Source organism: Gordionus sp. m RMFG-2023, chromosome 1, assembly GCF_954871325.1.
Source record: "Gordionus sp. m RMFG-2023 chromosome 1, tfGorSpeb1-WG-v2, whole genome shotgun sequence".
In the NCBI taxonomy this organism is placed as follows: domain Eukaryota; kingdom Metazoa; phylum Nematomorpha; class Gordioida; order Chordodea; family Parachordodidae; genus Gordionus; species Gordionus sp. m RMFG-2023.
In genome coordinates this window covers 25,834,536-25,845,470 of record NC_088775.1, presented here as the reverse complement: position 1 = coordinate 25,845,470, position 10,935 = coordinate 25,834,536, and the positions used below count along the sequence as shown (strand labels likewise).

The 10,935-nt window shown below is 27.2% G+C and overlaps 1 protein-coding gene across 1 annotated transcript; it reads left to right on the top strand.

Annotated features, from left to right (window-relative positions):
* Positions 1–2,688: 2,688 nt before the first annotated feature.
* Positions 2,689–10,125, top strand: LOC135923539 (metabotropic glutamate receptor 8-like). The gene is made up of 5 exons (XM_065458343.1): positions 2,689–2,967; positions 5,548–5,711; positions 8,361–8,559; positions 8,617–9,912; positions 10,051–10,125. The coding sequence occupies exons 1-5, from the start codon at positions 2,689–2,691 to the stop codon at positions 10,123–10,125; spliced, it is 2,013 nt and encodes a 670-aa protein (XP_065314415.1).
* The last annotated feature ends 810 nt before the right edge of the window (positions 10,126–10,935 follow it).

Sequence of the window (10,935 nt, the reverse complement as noted above, 5' to 3'; positions counted from 1 at the left end):
TTTTAATAAAAAATTTACCCCGACTGCCAAAGATAAGAAACCTGAATAAATTAGTGACGCGGAAATGTTGTTTTCATTAAATAAAGAATGAGAAGGTTATTAGCTAAACTTTCGAGTAAAGGTCGGCGCAACCTGGCTTATGGAAATTTTTAGATTTATTTCTGGTCCATAAAATAATTTTACACAAGTTATCGACAACACATTAAATAATGGGTGAAGTACTTACAGATAATTTTCTTGTTTTTATTATAGCAAAAATATTTATTTTTAAATAAAATATAATTTAAAATATATGCTTAAAAAAATGGTATCATATCGACACCACAGCTTCCTAGCAATATTAGCAAACAGGAGGCATAGTGATTTAAAATAAATAAATAAAGCCGAAAATGTTGCATTGATTGTATACCTCCATTTTATTTATTCTGTTTTAATCATCCAAATTAATAATTTTATAGCTTTAAAAACATAAAATGTTATCTCTTTATATTTTTAACATTGGCAATAAAAATAATATATTGAAATTTAATATTTTTGTAGGTTTCGATAAAGATGATCTCTTTGGCATGGTTAAATTTTGTAAGAGGGGTCCATTTTATATTATCGTATCTAAAAGGGATAATGGATTTAGGGATTAGCTCAAAAGGAATGGAATAGGATAGATTTTATTGCATATGTAAGAATCAATACAACATATAACTAATATATATTTCAAGGATATATTTTATTGTTAATATTCGTAAGTAGGAATTAAACACAACGTATAAGTTATTTCAAGATGGATAAAAATGTGTATATATTTTAACTATCAGTAATTGTATAAAAGTCACAAGAAATAATGGTGTATTTATATTGTTTTTTAAACTCTTATATATAAGAGCATAAATTTTTATAAAAATTTAATTCGCCACGCTGATTGGATTCAAAATATTTTTTAATCTTTGTGAGTAAATAAGCTGTGGCGTTAAAAATATATGAAAATGCACACTTCACATCTAATTAATATTGCTAAATGACTAGATTTAGTCGATATTTTAAAACGGCCAAATCACGATTTAAGCTAAAATATGATTACATAATTTACAAAATTCTATTAATCAATTTTGAAACTTTTCTGCCACCTACTAACAAAATCCGAAGCTTGGATAATTTAGTTTTGGCTAAAATCAGTTAGCCAATATAAAAATTGCATAGAGCCGTTTTAAAGCACTACGTGTAATTTGATTTCTAAAAAAGAAGTTTTCTCGTTTGTAATTAAATTTTCAAGATGTTTTAGGTAAAGAAAGACCCCCCCCCCCCTTCCACAAGTATAACCCATCTCTTCTCCTCAAACACAAAAGTAAAATGATTGGTATTTCCCATTTTTGTCATAAAATTTTTAAGTATAAACAAAACAGAGCAAATTATATATTTATATATAGCCAAATCCCTCATCTATAAAATAAAAAGTGTATCTCTCTACTTATAATATTTAGGAACTGTGATTAATTATGTGAAGTGTGCCATTTTTACCATTTTACTTCATATCCAGGTTAAATTGGTTATGCATCAGGGTAAAAGTGGTTAAAATAACATTGAACATAATTATATTGTTTAATTAAACAAAATATTGCAATTTTGACATCTATTCATCACTTTTAATATAAACAAATCAATACAATAATGGATGTAAAATATTATATTGGAAATAGCACATTTTGAGTGTCCCCATTTTAGGCACATCGTACATTTCATTTATTCTAACCCTTTGTGACTTTCTTAAAATTTTATTCCAAATAACCCATAAATCATTTATTAATGTTCTTATTTGCTCAAAATATCTTTTTATGAGGTTGTAGTCGTTAATATTTAAAATGATCTTTTTACAGCTTGACATATTTTAACCGTTTTACCCATAACAACTTTAAAATCGTTATTGCGTGACTTCTAGTTAAGCTATAAATTTTCGATAAATTTAATTTATATCTATGTCTTCAAGGAACATGTATAATTTTTAAATTTTTAGCCTTAATATATTTTGTTAAAAGCAAAATTAATTAGAGAGTAATTTTTATAATTTTTGGGTATAAAACTGTTTGGTACAATATGTCAAACAAGGAAAGTTTTCCAAATGATGAACATAGGTAAGAAATTATATTTAAAAATACATCCCTACACCAAATAAATGGCAAGGGTTAAAAAGTTATTCACATTAACATTTTAACTTCGTCAATCCTTTACCCCTGTCTCCCCTAATTGAATGTTTTGAATTTTGTTATACTTGACAATTTATAATTAGCGCCTAGTATAAATTATTTATTTAAAAATTATATTATAACGAATCAAAATAATTTTTACTAATCCAATTCAAATATTAGTAATAGTATATTATATAGTATAAATAAATTAAAGAATTTTTTGTATTTAAAAAAAATCCATAATCATTTGCAATATTAATTTTAAACGATCGTTTTTAGGATCAAGGCTTCCTCCAATTAAAAATAATTTAATAATACGATTATTATTTTTTTCTTTCGATACCTTTCTTTAATTGTAAGAATGTTTCGAATCATTTAAGAATTATTTAATTTTAAGATTATTTAGATAATAAGTAAAATTATTTTATAAGCCGTATAATTCTTATAAATTTAGCAAAAATAAAACTCCCTCCAAAAAATGACAATTTTAAGAATTTGTACATTTCTTCTAATGGTATACAATCATGAAAATACTATCCTCAAAGATTTTCCTCTGACTCAATTGTTGAATTTAAAAGATATCAACGTGGGCGGTCTGTACGATATTTACCAAAATAATCCCAACCCGATCTTCATGTGCTCAAACGAATTAAACTCTCTATCCATACTCAAAGCTTACAGCATGATATACATGATCGATATATTAAACAAAAAATTGTTCATACCTTCGTACAATATAAGCATAGGATATTTCATTGTGCCTACATGTTTTCACGTTGCAACTACCCAAGTAAGATATATATCACTTTACTTAATTAACGGCAAATATCAATTTAAAATAAAACAGTTAGGGTGGAGAGTAATATTTTTTTGACTAAAAAAAATTGGCTTTCATTTTAGAGTTGACTAAAGATTTTTCTTTCTTTTAAACGATTAGTTGAATATAGTGGGACTTATTTCTAGGATAATATTTATATAATCTAATGTGAAGATCTCCAGAGTACTAAAATAAAGTTTAGGCCCGACTTGGATTTCCCATTTTCTAGGTCGATTCTGATTCAGCCTAGCTCAGATTTTAAATCACAACTTTTTATCATCCCGGTTCTTGACTGATTAATTTATACAAACAAAGTAGGATGAATCTTGTAAAAATATAATGAAAAATAATTAAGTTTTTAACTTAATTATCTGCTCCTACACTACAATTTCTACCAAGTGATAAAATTAAAATAGAAAGGAGCATATAATTGATAACGATTTTAGTGATCTAAATAGCTTACATCTAATGAAATTAACAAATGAATTTTCAAAACTTGAAAAATTGATGAAATTTTCAGAAAATATAAAATAAATTAAATTATGATTTCTAAATTTTCAACTAATTAATCATTTTTTATTACTGGACGTAAGCGAAGGGGAAGCAACGTTATTCCTCTTTCAAAATTTGCCTGTTTTCTTAATTTTCCAATAAGCTCATAAAAATTTATACCAACACTCCTGCCCCCCCCCCTCTTCTAAAAACATAATTTTAAAGAAAAATATAACAATTAATAATTTTTTAATTTTATGACTATAAATTTTTCAGTAAAATTCAGTTCGGGCTGGGTCTGGCTTAATATTTTTAAAAATAATTCAGGTTAAGCAAGGCCTTGTCGGGCATAAATTTTAAAATAAAATCAATATATTCTAAAATTTTTATAAGAAACAAGGCGCCAATATTTTTTATATTTTCTTAGAATGATCCAAAAATTTGATAATTTGCCATAAAAATGTATAATTATATTTAAAAAAAATTCATTTATATATTTAAAACATACGCATATCCAGGATTTTTCTAAGGATGGGGGGGGGGCACTATTAGGTACGTTTATTCCACATATATTTTATTGTAAATACCTAGGTGCACTTATTGTAGGCCTTTGGCTATAAATTTCTATAAATACTTTTGGTTTTCACTTTTATTATAGAAAAGTTTTTTTTTCTAAAAATTTTGAATTATAACCGTTAATTGTATTATAAATTTGTCTGAAAAATATACAATTTGAGCAAAAATAGTCTTTTAAAAAAATTTTAAAAAATGGTCATAAATGATTTAAAACATTAAAATTCACATTATATACTACCAGGAAAAAAATAATATTAATTTATATCAAACCTATAAATATATCCATACATTAATTAGGAAACAAATCATGTATAATAATATTATTGCACGAAAATTATTGCAAAGATATGTAATTGTAAATGAATTTTTTTAACGGTAAAAGAAAATATAAAAATAAAATTAATACTAAACAGTACTTTAATTTATGTAAATTTTGCTTGCTTTTGCAGGCAGCACATATGTCAACAGACGGGATATACAACCTAGTTTATGGCCAATGGCAATTTGAAACTTATCGTTTGTGAGTAGTATTTCCTTTTTCCTACTCGGGATCGCGTCCAGTCATTCAGGTCCGTTAGGTTTTTTTTTGCTTTTCTGTGTAGCCGAAGGTTAGTTAGATCGGGATAAACAAATTTTTTAAATAGGGAGCTCTTTAAATGGCTAGGCGATCGGACTCTTGGAGAACTATAACAAGTCAAGATTGTTTGGCTGAAGCTAAAAGTGGAAAATCCCTTAAGAAATTGCCATCAAATAAGCGGGGGGGTGAAATCCAACTCCTCCCTGGTAAGCAGTCAAAGAGGCAAATGACCAATTAAAATCAGAAAACTTTAGTACTAAATGGGATTCGTTGAAATGTTTAACTTTTAATTCGAACGACTTGAGGAGGGAATTATATCGGAAAGCCAGGGAAGATTTAAAGCTGTGTAAAAATTGAGGCAAGGAAAAACATTTTTTGGTGAAGAAAAAAACTGATGCTTGGGAAGATGAAGATTCTTTAGCGAATTGATTGAATCAAATTGTCAAAATAATTTTGACAAAGCCGATAGGAGAACTTAAAAGACAGAGTTTCTCGTGCAGAAGGATTTTAAAGTCTGGGGGAAAGATAATATGCTTATTGTTGAGGGAGGATATCTCGAATTTAAAAATTTTGTAACTTTTATTAATTTTTCTTTCAAATTCTTCTTTATAGTGATATATTGTATTCATTTTTGGGGGAGAGGGGGAAATTCTTTATTTTTGCGATAGGGAGGGGGTGGTTCCACTTCCTACCCTTAGTCACACGCCTGATTTAAATAAATTCGGGGTGGACTGGGGGGACATCAAATTTATATTTTTATTTCGGGTCAGGCTCATCGGGACAAATAAAAAAATTTGTTCGGGATTAGGCTGGGTCGCATAATAAAATTTCAAACCGGGTCTGACTTATAAAATTAAGACTCGATGCATATACTAATCTTCACAATGTTAAAATTAAAAATAATTTAGATTCAATGCATAATTAAAAACGATATCAGGTATAAAATTGGTTTGGTAGGTTTGATCGGTCCATCTTATAGCCAAAGCGCATTCTTCACATCACCATTATTATCATATTATAAATTACCGCATATTAGTCCTGAAGCAAGTGCTGTGCAGCTTAAGGGAAGAAAGTAAATTTGCTTTAATATTTTAGAAATTTATTGGAATACGATATTTGGAATGGTAATGGGATGGGAGATTTAAGTATATAAATATGTCATATGTGTTCTGTTTTGGTATAAATCAGATACTCCGGGATTCCGACCTTTTGAGTGTCCTGCCCAGATTAGAATTTTGTTCTTATTTTTAAGTCTGACCATGCCCGGGATTTTAAAATTTCGACGACCTTAATAATTTTGGCTGTATTTTGCAAATGTTTCAAAAGGAAAATCGAAAATATGATAAGTAAATGAATATTAAACTCTTACATTAGGATGATTTTCTAACATTTACCAATGGATTAAGATTGATATAATTTAAATTAATTTTTTAAAAATTAGCTCGACCTAGATTTTTAATTTTTTTTAAAATTTAGACCCGGACTGGATATGTATTCTTAAAATCATACTATTTTACGGCCCGTTTGGGCTGGGCCTGCAAATTTCTGGTAAAATTAAATATTGAGCTATTCGTTTATTTTTAAAAATTGAAATAAAATGTTAAAATATTTATTTTATAAAAATATGCGATATAAATAATTGAAAATTCCAAATCGGAATGAAAGAAAGTCTGACATTTTTGAAATTTTTTATATAAAGAACTAGAATTTGTTCAATATATTATATATTTTCAGTTTATAAAATAAATTTGGATTTTTTTTTAATTATATATAAAATTGATTACTCTAACAGAATTATCTCATTTTACTTTGAGGAAAAAACTAAAAATCATAAATGGGAAATTTCTATCGTTTTTCATATTTTATGTAATTTATAAACGCTCTGCGAACCAAATCGAACCCCGAAACCGGAACGAACCGTTATAATTTTCTGAACCATAACCTAACCGTTATAAAGAAAATATAAAAAGAGCAAAAATATTATGAATTTTTGAATTAGTTTAAACCGGTTCTTAATAGTTTTTTTAAAAATAATTTTTATTAACCAAATATGATAATTTTCCATAGGCAATTTAAATTCGTGATTTCTTTTCAAATTAAAATTTTTTTTACAATTAAATCGCCATTATCTTCATATCAATCAATGCCAAGTTTATTTTTTTAAACTTTAACTCTTTTCTCTAAGTTATGATTAATTTTTTTTTAAAAATCAAATTTATAAAAACGGAACGAACTTAAAAGAACTGTTATAAATTCTAAACCGAATCGGTATGAAAAAACCGAATAATCCTGAGATTACATTATGACAAGGATCGCTATATAATCCTACATTATACTTCGATCCTGAGAAAGCCTTCCTTAGAGAGATTTCAACTTATTTAGGATCTGCTTGTTTTTGTTATATCATTTTTAACTTAGAACATTAAAATTTGATGGAAGGCAGGGCAAAAAAGAAAGTTAATTTTCAAATGTTTTATTTTTTAAAATTTTTATTATCTACTTCACTAAAATTTCGTTGAGTTTATATATATTTTTTATATTAACTAATATGAATATAATGTATACAAAGTTACAAAAGATGCAAAAAATATATAAGTCGTTTCTTTCTAGTTAAACTAGATAAAAAAAACTTTTAAACAAATTATTTTAAGATAAAAGAAACCTTTAAACAAATGATTTTAAGGTAAAAGAAACTTAACATATACGGAAATTAAGTTAACAAATAAATTATATTTTGAATACACCTATCTTAACAAACAGCATATTTCCCGAAATTCATGGTTTTACACTCCAAGCAATTTGTAATTAGCTTTACTATTTTGTTTGGGATGAAAAATAAACCTTTGAAATATTTAAGTAACAATTTTTTTCTGCCATTTTGTTCTTTATATTATCTTATAAATATCAACAATGAAATCCCAAAGCGTTAAATTTGAAATCCAAAAGTTCACAATTTAAGAAGAAAAAAAATAAAGTTTTACTCTGTCAAACTTTTGCAAGAAATGAGGTACGGGTTCATATATATTTCCAATTTTTTGGTGATAATAAATTAAAGTATGAGATTCAATCTTATATAAAATTGAATTTTGTCAATAAAAGCACTATGATTACGATATATTAAATATTTTTATAAATAAAAATAACAGAATTTAATCGGTTAATGATGCTTGCTACCTTAAGGCATTACCTATCAAATGTGTATTTTATTTATTTTTTATTTGGATAGGCACTACCAAATATTTTTATAATATATATTTGAAAAATCGTGATTTTTGGAAAGCATCTGTGGTCTAGTCCGCAAGAGCGTTGCTTACCAATCCGATGATTATGAGTTCAAATCCCATAATGATCATATTTTTTTCTTAATATTAATTGGTGGTTCCGTCCTTGGGGAATGATAAATAGGAGGCCGGACTCGACCACGTGATTCCGTTATAATATATGTTAAATAATAAGGGTCTTATTACATTTAATAAATTTTGGTATTTGATAGTATGTATCAAATAAAAATTGTAAAATCACGATTCGCTCGGTATTGTCTTTGGTAGTAAGCATCATTAACATCTAACATTATTGTGTTTTTTATTACCAGTAGGTAACAAGTCTTTGTAATTTAAGCTAAATAGATATAAATTAAAATATAGATGATAATTAACTGTATTTTTATAATTCAATTTTGTATAAATGCTATATAATACCTTTGAAAATAAAACTATAACAGATTCAATTACCTATTCCAAATAACTTCGAATCAAATATTCTATCTCAATGCTATACTCAGCTTACTTCAACTCTTCCGATGGAATGAAATATTAATAATTTATTCACCTATACCGTATTTTGCTTGGTTTAGGGATCAAATGAACATCGCAGCTACCCGTGATAATTTTTGCATTTGGCTTGAAATCGAGATCAAAACGGTTAACTCAAGTAAATCGATGAAAAAAAAATTTAAAACTTTAATAAAAAATACAAAGGCAAGAGTAGCATTGCTATTCATTTCCGATTATCAATTTGAGTATGTCATAAATTTGATACATTCGGTATATGCCGCTCCCAATTTTATATATATTGGGATTGATTCATGGCCTTCGACAAATCAATTAGTAAAGTCGGGATTGGCGAAAATTGTTGAAGGAGCTATAACGATTTCTCAATTTGGTAGTGATGACTCAACGCATTATTCCTCTTGGTTGTCAAATAGGGATGAAGTTCTAACTACAGAGCAAGAACATCAATGGTATTTTGGCATCAAAGATAGGCTCTCTAGTCATGAAAACAATTCAAACACTAGCTACATGATCAAATTTGATAAAACGGTTTCTTTAAGTATGGATGCCACCATGGCTTTACTTTATTCCATAGATGATCTCATAAAGAATAAATGTTATAACATAGATAAAATGCAAATGAAAAATTGCATAATTGATAATGATTTAAAAACTTATATACAAAATTTATCATTTTATGGGTTGTCCGGTAAAATTGAGTTTGGTTTAGATCGATCCGTAAACAATCCTTTAAAAATTGGTAACTTTCTCGAAGTCAATGGTGTTTACGATATATTTACAGTAGGAAATTACAATTTTCACAAAGAAAACGGGAGCCAATTAAAATTAATAACAAACTTTAGATGGAGGAATTACACTTATTACAATTATCTAACTGCTCCAACTTCCAGGTGCTCAGCACCTTGCAAAATTGATGAATTACAAATGACAACTTCAAGTAAATGTTGTTGGATATGTCGCACTTGTTTTGGGCGAACTATTTTTACGGCGTCAGATCTGTTAAGGGCCAATAATTTTCAAAGGTGCATATCATGTCCGATTTACAAATGGCCCAGTTTAAATAAGACCGTATGTGTAGACATGCCAAATTTTTATATCAGAGACTTTAAGAAATATTGGAAAATAATAATAGTTCTATCATCAATGGGGATCATTTTTGCTATATCTATGGTTATATTTTACGTAAAACATTATCAAACTACCCCTTTCAAATTAGAATTTCAATCATTATTATATTTACAATATGTGGGAATATTTTTTGGATTTATATCCGTATTTCTTATAACTAATCATCAACCCAATGAACCAAAATGTGGGGCAGCTTTATTCTTTTACTTGTTATCCATTTCCCTGATTTTTGGTGCTTTGCTAAGTAAACAAAGTATAATAATCAAACGATTAAAAATTAACAAACCCGGGTTCAAGGATGTTAAATATGAAAAGCGAGCTCTTATCATGGCTATTCTAATAGTTTCGGTTCAGGTATATTCTATATTTCAGTATTATCTCTTCCACATTTATTTATATTAGGAAAAGCTTATAATTTTGAAATAGGGTATAAAAAAATTTTTTGGTAAATTAAAATGAATATTTTTAATATATATGTCGTAAATTTTAAAGGAATCGGAACTACCCGGGATCATCATGGGTTTTAAAGGGACACCTAAAAAATTAGGGATTTTATTTAAGAAATGATAATCCGTTATAATCCGATTTTATCGTGTATGAAGAATATTTTTAATTTTATTATTATTTTCAAAGTTGGCTTTTCTTGGCTTAAAGTAGATATGTTTAATGTAGGTATCAATCTTTAGCTAATTACACTTATAGGTTAATCACTCCCTCTTAATAGACGAATGTCTTAGGGAGTCAGGAATATTTTTATAAACACAAATTATCGATAGTGATATAAAAGAAAGCTAATTAAAATATCTTCTGGTTTTGTAATAGTATTTATACCTTTGTTCGTATAATATTAAGAAAATATTTTTGTAGCAAATTTATGTCCCGGTGTTCCGATAAAGGAACATCAAAAGATTTTTTTAAAAAAGAGATTAATTAAAAATCATTTAAAAAAAATTAAAAATTCAAAAAAATAATTAAGTTAGGTAAAAGCGCATAATACGCGATGCAATCATTTGTGAAACGAGGTTTGAAGGAAGGACCTTATATTAATTGAACGGATATCAAATTGTTTTTATAAATGCTATGTGAATACCAAATATACTAGGAATAATGGGTCTGAAAAACAACAATTGAGTGTTTAGAGATTAGATGATGAGTAGTAAAATGTTGCCGGAAATAGCATAAATAGGGGCAACCTCCTCAGGGAACTTTCTTATATGATACAATGGCTCTCTCGAGTGTTAATCGTTCGGAAATATTCTCATTTTTTATGGGTAATTCACAATGTCTGATAACTGTTTTAGTTCTAACGATAGATTTTTTTAAAAATAATTTAGTTATAAAGGTCAGAATATTAATAGCAATCATAAGCTATTTTGT